The 17,221-nt window shown below is 46.7% G+C and overlaps 1 protein-coding gene across 4 annotated transcripts in view; it reads right to left on the bottom strand.

Annotated features, from left to right (window-relative positions):
- Positions 1–9,463: 9,463 nt before the first annotated feature.
- The window catches only part of LOC123374091 (olfactory receptor 52K1-like), a 236,777-nt gene continuing 229,019 nt past the window's right edge, over positions 9,464–17,221 (bottom strand). For 3 of the 4 annotated variants that reach the window (XM_045023604.1, XM_045023594.1, XM_045023587.1), the window contains one exon: positions 9,464–10,707. In XM_045023604.1, coding sequence (XP_044879539.1) covers positions 9,642–10,640 — 999 coding nt within the window. In that variant the 5' untranslated portion in view covers positions 10,641–10,707 and the 3' untranslated portion in view covers positions 9,464–9,641. Of the gene's footprint in view, positions 10,708–12,567; positions 12,984–17,221 lie in introns of those variants that run through there. The other variant, XM_045023613.1, reaches the window with a different exon arrangement.

Below are 17,221 nucleotides of genomic sequence, written 5' to 3'. Positions count from 1 at the left end.
TTGTTATGAATAAACCTTTAGATTTTAGATTCGAAAGGATTGACAACGGCATGATTTGTGGGTAAGATCTGGTTTTTGTACTGACCTGGGTCTGGGCCTTGGTCCTTTTGGATTGGGAGCAACATTTTTCTTTTACTGGGGTATTGTTTTTCATAACCATTCATGCCCGTAAGGAGTGGTGCTGGTGGTGATACAAGGGAACTGGAGTATCTGAGGGAATTGCTTGTGTGACTTCAGGTTAGCCAGTGGGGTAAAACCGAAGTCTTCTCTGTCTGGCTGGTTTGGTTTGCCTTAGGGTATGGCTGCACTTGCAGCTGTACAGCACTGCCGCGGCAGCGCTTTGAAGTGCGAGTGTGGTCGCGGCGCCAGCACTGGGAGAGAGCTCTCCCAGCGCTGCACGTACTCCACCTCCCCGTGGGGATTAGCTGTTTACACTGGCGCTTTGCAGCGCTGTAACTTGCTGCGCTCAGGGGGGTGTTTTTTCACACCCCTGAGCGAGAAAGTTGCATCGCCGTAAAGCGCCAGTGTAGCCAAGGCCTTAGTAGTGATTGAGCCCCAGCCTTGGGCTCTGACTGCCCTGCTCTAAGCAATTTGTCCTGAATTGATACTCTCAGTAGTGTCCCGCCAAAGGCCGCCTCATTACAACAAGCTAGAAATCCCTTCAGCCTGGGACCAAATCCCCAGTTCAGTCCTTGTTCCTGAGGTGTTTCCAGGTGTTGAGTTATGGCGGGGAGTGAGGGCAAGTGATTTTATTACTTCCACCTTTTATGGCTCCTGTCATGTGGAGGGAACATCATTTTTCCAAGCAAAAGCCCCCAGTGCAGTTAGTAGAAAAGTACAGGCACAAAAGGAGTCCAGTGTCACATGAACTGGTCACATGCCCTCACACGCTTTCACAACTTGAGGTAGAAAAATGCTACATGCATACAAAGAGGGTGATCATATTCAGCAAATCATAACTTTTTCATTGATACCTTACATGACATACTTTGTATAAAACACATCATAATCACATCAACATGTTCAAAATGGGAGTGCCAAGGTGTTGCTTTGGGAACAGAATGTCACACCTCCCCCCTTAATTTACTGCAGGAGTGCTAGTCACTGACTAATTCGGAGGCAGTGTGCCCAAGGCCTTCTTAAGGTTTGGAACATACAATGTTCAAGTGTTGAAAACGTGTTTTTAAAAAGTTCCGTGTGCCTTCTGTGGGTCACTAGAAAACCTCTCTTTGTAGCTGTGCAGCACTATAAAACCATTGAGCTTTTCCAACTGGTGACAACTGAATACAGATATTCATCAATGCCATGCAGTGGTGTGCCTCAGTTTCCCTTTCCCACACAGCAGACCAGATTTATTATAGTTTCCCTGCTGTGACGAGCTTTGAGCCTGTTTACAGGTGTTAGTTGAGAAGCTGTATCCCCATAGGGCTTCTTGTTTACTATTTGTAGCATGTCCGAAAGCTTTTCCCCAAAATCATGCATGTTACACCTTTTCATAGGATTTACCATCAGTACCAAATTCTTTGTTATAAGATTTCCCATTAGCAACAGACATTGCATCATGCGATTTAACAATAACCCCAAATCTTTTATCACAGGTAGGTTTTTTCAAGTATTTTTATTATACCACACCTTCTGCTTGGACACTTTGATTTGTTCAATGCCCATTGTGTCTTTCAACTCCTCCCTGAACCTTAACATGTGTTTAGTTACTGGTTTTCCTTTTCCCTCAGTATCCCCTTCAGTAGGGATCTCAGTCTAAGGTCACCTTTGGGGTCTTGATATGCCAGGGTCTGGTGAGGTAAGGATGTAAGGGGACTTTGCATGGTGGACTTTGCATGATTCCAGGGGTGACAAGGGGATAGTTCCCACTCTAGAGAGTGTGTCTTTTCACAGCTGCTTTCTGTGTCTTCCCAGCCAGGGGAATTTCCTCCTCACCTCTTTCAGTTGGGTCATTAGCATTTCCACAGACAGACATTTATTCAGTTGGACCTGCATCCTGTCTTAAAGAGAAAGTTTTCACAAGCACATAGGGAACAAAGTCCTGAAAAATAGCTACCTGGATTGGTGTACCCTCTCTCCGTCCCTGAGAGGTCAGGTGTGTCACAGCTCCGCTCCCAGAGGTCTGTTCCCTGTCAAAGCCTGAGCCACAGGTTGGGTGCCTGGGAGCACAGATGCTGAATCAGCCATTCTGTTCTGGGCATCCTCCCCCATGTGATCAGAGAGGAGCCATTCCTGTACCTCACTATTCCTCCTCCAGTTTCCTCATCTAGGTCCCCTCTAGGACACAAACCCCTATGCTCTCTAGAGGGGGAACTATCCCCTTGTCAGCTGGGAATGGCTCACAGCTAACAGCCTGGACAGTTGACTCAGTGGCAGGCTCCACACCCCCCTCCCGTCATCAGGTGGTATTACCTCCTGCTGCAGTGTTAAAGGAACCCACACCCACCTCCTGAGTGGTTTCTATGAGTTTATCACACTTCTTTGGGCTCCCCTCTGGGACACATCTCCCTAGCATTGGGTTTGACCCTTGTTTAGCAGCAACATGGACATTTTTTTCCCTGAGGCGATGCTGCCTTCAGCTGAAGGGCAGGAGTTGGTCTCAACCACCTCCACCCCTGGAAGCATGCAGCTTCCCCTTCCTGCAGGGGAATCAAGGAGACTCTCTCATTCCTTCAGCAGTTCCTGGGACTTTCCCCTTTCCCTCTGAGGGCCCAGCAGAACGCTCCTTCTTGCTGCAGACGGACACTTTAACAGCCTGAGCAATACGGAAGAAATTCATTGCCAATTAGCATATCAATAGGGTTATCGTCTACCACCCCCACTGATCATACAGCTTCCAAACCCTCCTTTTCTATCTGCACTTTAGCCAAAGGCAAAAGGGTTTTGTAACCACCAAATAATAAAAGCTCTGCCATCTGTCCTGTCAGTATGTCACCTTGTTGCACTACACTCCTCCTAACCACTGAAATTTCTGCCCCTGTATCTTCCCACGCAAGGTGTTCCCTGCCATTAATGCTGACAGTGCTTCATCCCTAGTTGTGCAGAGGCTAATTTTACAAACCTAGTATGATAAGTGACAGGTGCCTGAGGGGCTTGTGTGCTCAGAATCTCAGCGTTCACCTGGGCTACCTGCTGCCTGCTTCCTCTGAGCAAAGGGAATTTATTCCTCAGGTGATCAGTGAATTACAATGGTAGCACCTTCTGGACTCTCTTGTGTTTGCAGCAGATTAGGGTTGGGGATTAGAGGAATGGGGTAAAATGTGACCATGCTTCCCACCCAGTGTAAACCCTTCTGGCTGTAGTTTATTTACAATAGAGGTGTGTGTCTGCTCAAAATCATCAGCTAGAGAAGCCATCTCATCCACAGTTTTGACCTTTTTGTCCCATAGACACTGTTTTACATCATCTTTATATATATTTCAGAAGTGCTCCTGAGAAACAAGGTGAAACATTCCTTCAAAGCATGTAACACCTTTACCCCTTACCCATTTTCCCATCAAATCTTTCATTTTGTTTACATATTCGATGTTACATACCAGCACCCCTCTTAAGATTCCTAATTTTCACTCTATATGTTTCAGGGCTAATCTAAAATTGTTTCAATTTACAATAATTTACAATAATCTAAAGCACCATCATTTGGCATTTTATTGACTATATCCAGTGCTTTACCAGTTAAATCAGCAACTATAGTGGGCATCTTCTGGTCCTCAGGAATCTTATGAATCACACACAGCCTCTCAAAGGTAGTGAAGTATTCAGCAATATCCCCTGCCTCATTGTATGCAGGACACAGCTGTTCCCATTTGAGGATTTTTGGGGAGGTGGGAATCAGTGGAGTGGGAAGGTTCTGGTTCTGCTTTTCTAGGAAGTCCAAATGGTGATTCCATGCTCTCTCTTTCTCCTCAGTTTCTTGTTGTTTTGGTTCCATATCCCTTCTGTGTTCATCCTCTTCTCTGGCAGCCTCTGCTGGGTTTAGCTGCAAAATTCTCCAATGTTCTTTTTCTACTGCCTGCAATCTGAATAGCTCTGATTTCACAATCATTTTGCTGTTTTCACTCTTTTCACTTTGGTGCTTTCCTGTCTGTATGTCCTTTTCCCAAAATAAGCAAACAGAAAATAACAAACAGATAACCTCTTTGACTGATCTCCAGCCACCACACTTAAAAACTCATTTAAAATCTCTACACCAGTGTAAGAAGTGCAAATCTCACTCAGAACAACTAAATTGTGCATTTTGTCCTGCTCGCTGTGCCGGACTTTCCTGGAGTGCAACCCTGAAATGGAGTACCGCTGAGCCCTTTGGCACACTAATCTGAATCCTCTCTCACACTGTGATTATGTGAAAAGTTGCATTCCCCTCCAGGTCCTGCACTCACCCAAACATTCACAGGCAGGGACACACCCGGCTGAGTGACATGAATGCTTTCGCCAGCCACTCATGAACCAACAATAGAGAGGCTCCAGCCAATTCCCCCACAGCTCACCAGCCTAGGACCCCAGAGCTGTACCATCCTGCCTTAGTCAGAAGCCTGACCAGAGTAAGCTTATTACCCAGTCCATCCCTCCCTCAATGTGGAGACCACAATGCACCAGCTCCTCTACTTGAGCAGATTTTCCTTTTGCATTTCAAACAACACACTGTATTAGGTAAAAAACATAAAACAGATTTATTAACTACAGAAGGATAGATTTTAAGTGATTATAAGTAATAAATGTACAGATCAAAGTAGATTACCTAAGAAATAAAGCAAAATCGCAATCTGAGTTCTATGAAGTAGACAGGGTGTGAATCAAGCAGTATCTCAGTGATGGTACAAACAGTTCACCAATCTTCCATTCACAGGGCAGGATTTCTCCTTTCCAGCCTGGGACCAGCTCCCCAGTCAAAATCTTTTCCCTCTAGCCGTGTTTTGAGGTGTTGAGTTGTGGGGGGAGTGAGCCCAAGTGATGACATCACTTCCCCCTTTTATAGCTTCTGCCAGGTGCAGGGAATTTCATTGTCACAAACAAAGCCCCCAGCACAGTTAGTGGGAAAGTACAGGCACAAGATGGCGTCCGGTGTCACATGAGCTGGTCACATGACCTGGAGTGCTTTATTGAGTCAGAGCAGGGGCCATTACCCATATCCTGGCTTGAATGTTCTCAGGAAAGTCCATCAGGTGGGGATAAGCTTCTCCCATGGCCCACTGATAGGCCATCAACTTGAATAGTCCATTCACAGTGTGCTGGCTCGACTGGATGTAAACTACCTTGTGGAAGTTACTACAGGAACAAACACATTTGAAATACAGGTACAGAGTCAATATTCAAAACTACAGATAGAAAAATGAGATATGTATACAAATAGGATAATCATATTCAGCAAACCACAGCTTTTCCATTCACACCTCACATGACATAGTTTGTACAAGATTTGTGGCAACTATATAAAAGTGGTGAATATGGGGGTACCAAGGTGTTGTTTTGGGGTACAGCTTGTCACAGCAAAATATTTATCAAACCAGAACTCTCTGAGATCTAATTTTGTATTTTATCAAGGACATACATCCATGTCCTGAAAAAGACTACATTCTGGTCTGTACCACAGGAGAAAAGGAAGCCAAGCTACAGAGCAAAAACAACTGAGAGAGTGTTTTCCGCACTACCCATCACACACACAATATGTGACCCCCTGAAAATGTTCCTCTCACTTTCCTTGTTCAGCGAGTGTCACCTGTAGTTTCTGTTTGTCAGATCTCAGCCTCACACAAATTACTGGATCAACAGACCTTTCGCTACAGTACCTGGGGAGCCATTTGTCCCATCAGGCATCATCATCTTCTTCATGGCAAATCCCAAAGGAACATAGTCTCCTTGCAAACCGAGCGCTGCCCGGATTGATCTTTGGGAAGGTGTTTAAGGGGGTCAGGTTGCATATTCACGCAATGGTAGGTCTGTTGTGCCACCAAAGCTTTTGGCACCCAGGTGATCAATGGCTGTATCGTGGCATTTCTCGGTGTGCCACACTTCAGGACTTGCTGGTCTTTCACTCTAGCAATGTGTTCCCAACAAGAAAGCTGCCAAAACTGACACAGTGCATATGGGGGAAGTTGTGGGTTCAATATATCCTCGCTGCTGATCTTGATACGGAGAAGCTGCTGGAGACCACGAGCATTGAAAACATCAGCCCAGAGTTCCTCAGTCTTCCTCAGTCCCCCACATTTTGCTTCCCTTCACTGAAGCTGGGGGACCCATTGTTCTATAGAGCTGCAGCTTTGTAGCTGCCTGCAGTCATGACATCCCCCCAAGGGCTGCGCTGTATGAACGGAGCACCCACATCTTTCAAGCAGCCTCCAGCCCTGTCTATGAAGCTATCATCTGCCCAGCAATCTCTCTAGACAGGTTAATACTGAGCTGGTTGCAGTTTGCACTTGCAGGCTGCTTAATGGGAATGGCCAGGGACTTAGTTTTACCTGGTTAATAACCAGACTAATGCACATGGCTTCTTGCCCAGCCAGATTAGCGCTCAGCTGCAGCGGTTCACAGTGCTACACCTGCACTTGCCACTGAAGTGGACGGAATAACAGACCCTTGAGTGTTTGTAACTGGCACCTAGGGTGGGATGCACATTAGAAGTGGCAGAGAGAGGGTGGTGTGTGTGTGTGGGGAGGACGGGGCGGGGTTAGAATGGAAAGGAGAGAAAAGGAACCAAAATGCATGGAGGGGGGCGGGTGGGATGAAATCCAGTAGAACAGGGATTCCCTGCCTCTTCCATTCTGGGGAGCACTTTCCAAGGGAGAGACAAATCCTCTCCCTGACCCCAAACCAGCACTGCCTGGTTCAGGAAATGTTTCCTTCAGGGATTCTGGCTGGATCAGTCTGGGAACTGGAGCACTCGGGGACACACTGAGGGCAGAGGAGAGTGGGCCACATTAGGTGGAAGAGAAGATCTTGTGGACACCTCCCTGCAGGTTTGGGATCGCCCAGCTCCACTCCCAGTCCCCTAGCATCCATGCACCAGCTCCAGGTTTGCTGTCACAGCCCCACTCAAGCTCCCGCACCCGGACACCTGCCAGGCAGCCGTGTTTGGGTCCCACACACTGAACCCAGGTGTTTTTGAGTTGGAGCAGGGTTCAGGCCCTACTCTAAGTCTGGTTTTATAGGCCCACTCTCGGGGTGCAGCTTCTATCCTAGCACCTCCCTCTGGGAGCAGAGACCTGCACGCCAAGTGCCAAAGACATAAGGGTACAAATAGTTCATACAATCAAACATGAGTTAATAGGTGTGACAGACGGTCAGAAAGGGTTATGCAACTAGAAGGCTAATTGACCCAAATTCAACCTTTAAAGACATATTAGAGAAGTTTATAAATGGTAATTAGGGCTATTCCTCATAAATAGCAATATAAATGGGAAGTGGAATAGAGCTTTGAAATGCAAACCTGTATTGTTAGAGAATTAGAGGTAATACTAATTTTATGTGTTTACTTATATCTTGTTAGATGTTAACCATGTAAACAGATGATTCCTGTCTGTTGGTATGTCCGTTGACTAAAAGATCAAAAGAAAATATTAATGTTTAAATTAAACTTGGTTGCAATAATTCTTTGTCTGTACTCTCTCTGACCTTTGTAGTAAATAACCTAGGAATCGCTTTATGGATAATTATCTTATGCTGATGAATGGAAGAGTTATTTGTGTATACATAGGAACTAGGTAATTCTACTTCAAAGCAACTATTCTTCATTATCATAGCCTGCCAGTGGTCTATAAAAGAGTACTTGGGCCCTGATCCTATCATCTCAAATCTGCTTAAGCTTCATCAGGGGAAGCTCAAGTCCCAAGACTGAGGTCTCCAGTTCCATTCTGGATCACCCCGATATTGGACATTGGACTGCAACCTAAGGATTAATTCTGAAAGAACTCTTTGCAACTCTAAGCTCACCATCTCTACCATGAAACTGATTTAAGAACTCTATACATATCTGTACGGTATAAAGATGTCGGTTTACTTCAGGGTGGAGGGAGGCGTTGGGTCATTAGTCGGGGCCACCTCCTATCTGCAGGCAGGCTCCTTGTCAGGCTGCAGCAGCTCCTGTCCCAGCCTTGGAGCAGAGGGAGCCCAGCTTGGGAGGCTGAGTAGGAGGTGGAGATTTTGACGGGATGTAACCCTAGGGTGCAGCCTGGAAGCTATTGGAACCGCTGTGCCCCCAAACCATTCAGCTGGGTTGGCATCTCCCCCTGCTCTCCTGGTGACACACAGCCAGCCCCTCCAGGCCCTGTTATCACCTAACACAACAGCAGGTGGTGCCACACACCCAGCTAAGTTACATGAGTGCTTTACCTAAGCCACTCATGGACCAACAATGGAGGCACCAGCCAGTTTTCCAGCTCCTCAGACTTGCATCCCCACTGGAGCATAAACCCAGAACTAGACCATCTTGCACTGCACAGCGATCTATACCGCGTAAACTCATTAATTAGCCTTCTTCCCCCTTGATGAGGGGAAGATCTGCACCAGCCTTTGTTAACAGAGCTAAGATTCCCAAACATTTCACTCAAAAATGCGCTGGTTAAGATAAAACATAAATCAGGTTTATTAACTACAGATGGACAAATGTTAAGTGATTATAAGAGATGATAAACAGATCAAAGCAGGTTACCTTGGAAATCAAACAAACTTGCAACCTACGACTTGTACAGACTAGATAGGATTTGAATCATCAATATCTCGCCTTAACTGATGATACAAGCAGGCTTACAGAGTCTTGAGGCACAGGCTGCATCTGCTTTGCAGTCTGGGTTCCCCTCCCCCATTCAAAGTCTTTTGTCTTACAGAGCTTCTTGCATGTGTTGAGTTGTGCGGGAATGAAGACAAGAGATGATGTTACTCCCCATCCTTTATAGTTTCTTCCAGCTTGCTGGAAAGTCTATGTATGTGACATGGGTGGACAAACATTCTTCATTGTCTCCGTACTCCCTCCGAGTAGGCTTTCTTATACAGAGTTTCTGAGCTAGTGGTTTCTTCCCTGGATGAGTGTTGACAACAGCAATTAACAGTGTCTTGCGACTTCTTTGACATACCTAAAAGACTGGTTTTGGGTGTTTCCAGCCAAATATAACACTTAGTAACTCACACATAGCAGGATTTCATAGCTTCACATACAATGAGAGTGCATACAATCCGAGGGGATATCAAAGTTTAGCAGATTAAGACTTTAAGAATGATACCTCATAGGGCATATTTTGTACAAGACATACCATAATTACATCGCCATGGTAAATATGGGTGCTTTGGGGTGCAGAGTGTCAGGGATGATCCAGAGAGTGACAGGGGGTGGGGAGGAGAGGAGCGAGTGAGGGGCGGGGCCTTGAGGGGAAGAGGCAGAGCAGGGGCGGAACCTGGGGGAAGAGGCAGGGCACAGGGGCAGGGCCTGAGGATCCCAGTTACCAGCAATTAGAAAGGTGGCAACCCTATGAGTTGTACATAGGCAGATTCCCCAGTTTGTCACGCTGACACAGCACAGTAAGGTCAGGAAAGGATTTAATGTCTCTTTGACTGGCCAGTCAGTGATTCAGGGAAGAGGGCCCAGAGCCATGTCACCAGCCAGCTCTGCATGGAGCTCAGTCTGAGATCCAGAGAACCAAGAGAAAACTTTAGGTCCATTTATGAGTAAAGAGCTGGAGCAGCCTATCCTGAATCTGTTGGGTCCTCACTCCATAGATGATGGGGTTTAAGATGGGGGGCACCAGGAGGTACACATTGGCAATGAGAACGCGCAAATGCAGGGCCATGTTTTGCTCAAATCGTTGTGTGAGGGTGGCGAAGAGATGTGGGATGTAAGAGGCTAAGATGACACAGAGGTGGGAGCCGCAGGTCCCAAAAGTCTTGAGCCGGGCGTCCTTTGTTGGGAGGCTGAAGATGGCCCTGAGGATCTGGATATAGGACATGGTGATAAAAAACACATCCAGACTGATCACCAAGAATGCCACAGAGAGGCTGTAGTAACTACTGAGGCTGATGTCAGCGCAGGCCAGCTTCACCACAGCTATGTGCTCGCAGTATGTGTGGGGAATGATGTTGGTTCTGCAATATGGCCACCTCCTCGCCAGGAAGGGATAGGGCAGTATGAGCATGATGCCACGCAGCACCAGAGCCAGGCCAATTTTGGCCACCATGGGGTTTGTCAGGATGGTGGAATGTCTCAGGGGATCGCAGATGGCCACGTAGCGATCAAAAGCCATGGCCACGAGGATCCCAGACTGCATTGCAGAGAAGCTGAGAATGAAGTACATCTGGGTGAGGCAGGCACTGAAATTGATCTCCCTGGAGTAGAACCAGAAGATGCTCAGCATTTTGGGCACAATGGATGTAGACAGGACCAGGTCGGTGATGGCCAGCATGCAGAGGAAATAGTACATGGGCACATGGAGGCTCGACTCCGTCTTTACGATGAACAGGATGGTGAAGTTCCCCAAGATGGCTATGGCGTACATGGTGCAGAAGGGGACGGAGATCCAGATATGGGCTGCCTCCAGGCCAGGAATACCCAGCAGGATGAAGGTGGAGGGGTTGGTGAAATCGCTTGAGTTGGAATCTGACATGGAGTAGGGGAGAAGGTGTCCAATGTTGAGGCAGAACATCATGTCCTGCATGTACCATACGTTCCCCTGATTTCCTGTATGTGCCCAGGGTCTTGGGTGAAGGTCGTAGGACAAACACCTGGATGGAGAATAAATGTTAATAGCTTTTTATGCAAAAGTTTTGTTGCCGAAGTGCCACTGTAGACATCTGTCATAGGTTTCTCCCCCACTTGGAGCTTTTGGGTTCACAAGATGGGGACCTGCATGGACTCCCCTAAACTAAAATCCTAGTTTAGATCTGATACGCTGCCACCAGTCAGTTTTCTAAGTGTCTGACACACTGCCTGTTTCCCCAAACTTTCCCTGGGGAACACAGATTCAATCTCCCTGAATCTCTACACACAGGGAAGCAGCCCACTTCCCCCCTCCCTCTCTCCTAGCCACTCTGGAGAGATACACACCGATTCAACTCTGTGAATCAACCTCAGGAGGAACTCACTCTTCCCCCCTCCTCTTCCCTTGAATCTCCACAAGAGAAGGAATTAACCAAGTCCAAAGAAAAGAAAAGAATTTATTAAAAAGAACAAAAAAAAAGAAAGTACACTATCTCTGTCATACCAGGATGGAACAATACACAGACTCTAAATTATAAACCTGGAGAGAACTCCCCCTCCCCCTTTCTTTCTCAGTAAAAGCAAAGTACAGCAATAGAAATAAAGAGATTACTTCAGCAAAACACACAATTGCCAATGCAGAAATAAAAGTAAAAAAAATACTAGTTCGCCTTTCTAATACTCACTAGACTGAATAGAAGAACAATACTGCAGAAACCTGGGAGGACTTGATTAAGATGTCTGGACTCCCTTAACTCCCAAGAGTGAAACTCTAAAACAAAGAACAGAAAAAAAACTTCCCTCCACAGAGATTTGAAAATATCTTGTCCCTGATTGGTCCTCTGGTCAGGTGGTCATCAGGTACTGCTTGTTAACCCAGTACAGGTAAAAGAGACCTTAACCCTTAACTAACTGTTTATGACAACATCGTACTTGATTTCATCACTTTAACTGGTGTCTGGAAGGCACCCCACAATGCCCATCCTAATCACTGTGGTCAGGACTTTCAACTCTTCCCCCTTTAAAGGCCCAGGAATTTTGAAATTCCCCTTCCTGTTTGCTCGGCATGGAGTGTTCACATCACATCTTCCCAGGTGGCCATGGTGGCTCCATGCAGCAAATGGTCTCTTGCTTGGACCACTGTGGAACTGCTGGATCTGCTCAGTATTTGGGGAGAGGAGGCTGAGGAGTCCCAGCTGTGCTCCAGCTGTAGGAATTTCAATACCTCTGGGCAGATTTCTTGCAGCTTGTGGGAAAAGGGCTATGATTGGGACAAGCTGCAGTGCAGAGCAAAGGGGAAAGAGCTGAGGCATGAGTACCAGAAGGCAAGGTAGGCAAAAGGTGACTCTGGTGCTGCGCCCCAGACCTGCCATTTTTCTAAGGAGTTGGCTGCGACCCCACCTCCACCACCAAAAGTCCCGTGGATACTTCAGTGGGCTGGAGCTCATGGAATCTGGACCTAACCCAGAAGAAGTCATTGATGAGGAGGTGGAGACATTGGAAGATGTGGTGCCCATGCTGGGGTTGCCCAGTGCTGCATCCAGCCAGGAGCTGTTCTCCACTCTGGAGGTGTCCAGCCAGTCTCGGCAGTCACAGTCAGGTGAGCCAGAAGCACGGGAGGAGACCCCCGGTAAGCAGTTTTGCTCTGTGAAGTGCAGAGGTGGGTGGAGGACAGAGATATGTACAAGGCTGGCTTTGTTTGTGTGTGCTGGGCATTTCCCCGTGCAATCCTCTGCGGGAGGTTCCTTGCAGAGTTTCTTTGTTCCTTCCCCCATTGAGGGAGCCTTTCTCGTGCCTTTTGCAATTATTGGGGGAAAGACCAAAGCAGCACACAGGCGAGCAGCATGGGGACCGGGGCTGAAACTGCAAGCATGTAGTAGATGCACCTTTGCTTCCTTGTTTACCCTCAGGAGAGAGATATCTGCCACAATGTCCCCCATCTGTGGAAAAACGTGGGAAACTTTAGAGTGTTGTTCCCTGAGAAGTGCCCCGCGACCCCTTTCACACTGCTTTTCTCCCACGCACAACGTCCCCCGCCCCTGAGAACACTCACCATGCTTGTAGTGTTCACCGGCATGTGTGCTTGTCAAGGGTCAGCAGGAAAGTGATAGGAGTGTTACCAGCAGTGTATTTTAATGTAGCGTTTCAATGCTGCCCGTGTACTTAACAATAATGCTTCTGTTTATTGTTACTTGTGCTTCACCAGATATGTCCTTGAAAGGAGGCAGCCCCTCCACTCCAGCCGAGTGTCTCCGCTGGATAAGAAAGTGCCCAAGACGGAGCAAAGAAGATACGTTCCGGGAGGTGCTGCAGTACTCTGATGCAGACAAGACAGAATGCAGGCAGTGGAGGCAAAGTGACAATTAGGAAAGAAAAGAAAATGAGGCATACAGTAGAGATGCAATGGAGATGCTGATAAAAGTTTGGGAGTGGCAAACCACCATGCTGCAGTCCCTCCTGCTGCTCCAATCTGAGCAGATGGGTGCCCGCCCTCCCCTTCAGCACATTCATAACTCTTTGCCATTTCCTTCCCAAACTCCACCCACACATTCCTTTCCGATTTCTGGGACTTCTCACTTTACTGTTCACTCCACTTCCACAGACACCTTTTCAAATGAAAACTGGACTTACGCTCAGCTGTGTGTGTGTGCATGGTGTTGTGGGTTTTTTGGCAATAAAAGCAAAGTTATTTGACTATTAATCAGTCTTGATTTGTTTCCGGTGAAGTTATGATAGCAGATGGCAGCAGCAAAGCAGCAGGCAGTTGTATCATTTCCTTACATTGAACCCTGGGCCTGAACAATCACAATTGCTTCCCACCTACCAAAACTGGACTTCATTCTGCATTACAATCCCAAGCATAGCAACAAACATTACTCGTTCTCATTTTAAAAACAGAAAGCCTCCCTGATTCGACTTGCCCCTCATTGTGCCCCTCTAATAGCCTTGGTATCTGGCTGCTCAAAATCAGCAGCAAGTGTTCGGTCTCAGCAGTGCACCCTGAGCAAACTTTTCACCCTTACTGTGACGGGATGGATCACAGAAACCCTCTTGGGAGCTGCCACCCGATGTGCCGACTACTTCTACCCCTGCTTTCCCTGCCAGCTCAGGACCCCAGCACCCTGCCTTGCTGAGCCAGACACACCCGTCTGCTCCAACAAAGACCCAGGGTCTGAATTACTTGCCCCAAAGCTGCAGGTTTACCTGAGAGCAGCTCACAGAAGTGTTCCTGGCTTTAACACTCAGATGCCCAACTCCCAATGGGGTCTAAACCCAAATAAATCCGTTTTACCCTTTATAAAACTTATGCAGCGTAAACTCATAAATTGTCCGCCCTCTATAACACTGATAGAGAGGGGGGTCTGGAATATGCGACAGACTGAAAAGTCTGGGACTCTTTAGTGTAGAGAAGAGACCAATAAGGGAGCACAGGATAGAGGAGAACAAAATAAAAGAAAGGAACCAATTACACTGAAATGGACAAACAGAGAACAGCTCCCAACCAGTAGTAGCGATCTACAGATACCCTTCCAAAGGGCTAATTCCCCAAAGCTGAGACAAATTATGATTGGGAGGAAAAATGTAGACAGAAAAATGGGACTGGAACTCGAGAGTTCTTTAAGAAGAGTTTATGAGAGACCTAAAAAGCCACGATTCCACAATCAAGAAAGTGGAGAACTTTGGTTAAAAACCCAGTTCAGTAGCAAAGTGAAGGCAGCAATTAAGGGGGGAAAAGCAACATATAACAAATGGGAATAAGGGAAAATAGGTAGCAAGCAATACTAACTGGAAGTTATGAAAATTGATACAGGACATTAAAGACATCAGGGAAATCCATGCTTTGCAGGGCTAAGGAGAACAAAAAGGAGTTAAGTATTTTAAGAACAAAAGAAATCCTAGGAAAGGTAAAGGCCAATCCCTAGAGGGAGAAAGGAAAGTTGCTAATGTTGCGGAAAAGGTAGATGTGTTCAAGAACTATTTTTGTTCTGCATTTGGAAAGAAGCCGTATGAGGAGTGCTGTGTGCAATTCTGGTCACCGCTCTGTAGAGAAACCGGAAAGGATCCAGAGGTGAGCGACAAAGATGATCCAAGGGATGAAATGCAAACCATAGAGGAAAGGCTGAAAGAACTGGGTATATTTAGTTTGGGAAAGAGGAGCTTAAGGAGGGACGTGATAGTGGACTTCAGACTCTTGAAAAGTTGCCATTAAAAAATGGAGAAAAGTTGTTCTCTCTTGCCACAAAGGTCAGGACAAGAGGCAATGATATCAAACTGCAGCAGAGCAGATTTCAATGAAATCTCAGGAAAAACTTCCTAACTGTAGGAACAGGAGGACAATGCAACAGTCACCTAGGCAAGTTGTGGAAGGTCCTTCACTGGAGGTTTTCCAAAGGAGGCTGGAGCCGTCTGTCCTGGATGGTTTACCACAACAAACCCTGCATCTTGGCAGGGCGTTATACTAGCTGACCCTTGCAGGTCCCATCTCACCCTGTCTACATCTACATGTACAATGTAAAATCTTAGTGTAGACCAGGTCTTAGCCAAACACAAGTTATGGTGCTCAATACAGGGGTAACTGGGTTAAAAGTAATGGCTTGTGTTATACAGGAGATCAGACAGGATGATCTAATTGTCCCTTCTTATCTTAAAGCCTATGAATCTATCAATAAAGAAAGTAGATGAGGCATTTGTATTTATTCTGTCTCATAACACACGAACAGGGGAACATTCAATTCGATTGAAAGTCTGAACATATAACATTGAGAAAAGAAAATTGTTTACATAATCCATATGTGGCCCATGGAACTCCTCGCTACAGACTTTATTGGAGCAGAGAGCATAGCTGAATGGGATTCACAAATGGATTGGCCATTGTAGATGGTGCTGGTGGCTAGTTAAGGCTGTCTGACACCTTCAATTAGGAGACTTCATTTTCAGTTGGTTATAAATTTGCCAAACTTTAACTGTTTGGACTGAAATTTCTCACACTGGGTGTCTGCTTCCGGGTGAATTGTTTTTTGAAAGTTTCAGCCATAAAGGTTCAGCTAACTTCTTGAATGAAGCCAAGAGAAAAGACGTCTTGTCCATGTTGAAAAATTCATATAATTATTCCAGTGAGAAGCCCTAGCACCTCCATGCTTTCTATCAGAAAGTCAGGCGAGAGGCCACTTCCTCCCCACCCCGTTAACAGCCGGAGCCCCAGAATGCAAGAGGAGGAGGTGAAAGTCCCTGTGCATTAACTCACACATAGCTGGCTCCTGAGGTCTTTACTCAGTTCTTACTCCAAGGGGATATTTGCCTCAGTGGGGTGTGAGAACATATGGGCCATGGCCTCAGAATACCAAGAGGATTCTCTGTGCCACTGAAATGCAGCCCACTCAGGACTGGAGGCCATCAGCCAGGGGCAGAGCAAAGAGAAACATTTTGGCCAGTGATATTGGAGCAAACTCATCCCCTGTGGCAAGGGCCCTGGGCTGGCTAATGGCTGTGCAGAGTGGAAAGGACCACAGACTTACTCTCTATCCCATCATGCCCACGTTGCACTGGGTTTGTCGAGCAGGTGAGCTCCTCAGCAAGAGCTGGGTACCTGTGAATTCTGAGCCAGACGTGTCTTCCCTGGCAATCCCCTGCAGGCAGCTGTTTCGCACACCTCTCTCACCCCAGCATCTGCAGCAGCTGCCCACGCCGAGAGATGACACAGCAGGGGTGCACTGTTTATAATATAGCTGTGTGCAATCCCCGGGGGGTTCATTCAGCCTCTAGGGGAGAAGCGGCATCTGAATGGAAACTGTCTGGAGATTGGAGACACTCTAGCCAATGTCTTGCTTTCAATGTCTGCACTTCTGTGCTATTTATCCAGCTTTAGGAGTAAACAGTAATTAAGGGACCTTCCCAAAGGAGGTGAAAACTCTTGGGCTCTCCTCTGAGTCAGAAAGGAATTGGCTGCTCTGTGTATATTTTAAAAGTGTTTTTGATTAGTAAGAAAACCAGGGATAATGGCCAGCTCTCCATAGGGTCTAATACTCTGTAAATACCCAGTATTAATGGGTAGTTAGTAGTCAGAGAGCTCTGGAGATGATGGCTGAAGGGAAATAAGAACACTTTCTGCAGGCAAATGGGGCTATCGCTAAGGGATCAGAGATCAGTAATTCTCATCAGTAACTATCATCATACTGTGCAGCACCTTAAATTGAAGGCTCTTCAAAACATCTAGGAAAGGAAATTCGCTATAAACATATAGCCATTATACTGATAGGTAAACTGAGGCAAAGGGAGACGTGACTTGGTGAAGGTAACACAGAGAATGACAGACAGAACCCAGGAGTCCTGGCTTCCCTGCTGTAACCACGGTCTCTCTGTTAGTAACTGAGCACATGACAAGAAGAAAATGGACTTGCGGTCTATCAGGGATTGTTCATTAGGTGGGTGTGATGGACTTGCCCAGGATGCAACCTGGAAAGCTGAGCCCTCTGGCAAACCAACCTGGGCTCCCGCTCACACTGTGAGGCTGTGACAAGCTGCAACCCTCTCCAGGTTTTG

This window comes from Mauremys mutica, chromosome 1 (genome assembly GCF_020497125.1).
Source record: "Mauremys mutica isolate MM-2020 ecotype Southern chromosome 1, ASM2049712v1, whole genome shotgun sequence".
Classification (NCBI taxonomy): domain Eukaryota; kingdom Metazoa; phylum Chordata; order Testudines; family Geoemydidae; genus Mauremys; species Mauremys mutica.
The sequence above is the reverse complement of the archived record's forward strand: the minus strand, read 5'-3'. Positions and strand labels throughout refer to the sequence as shown.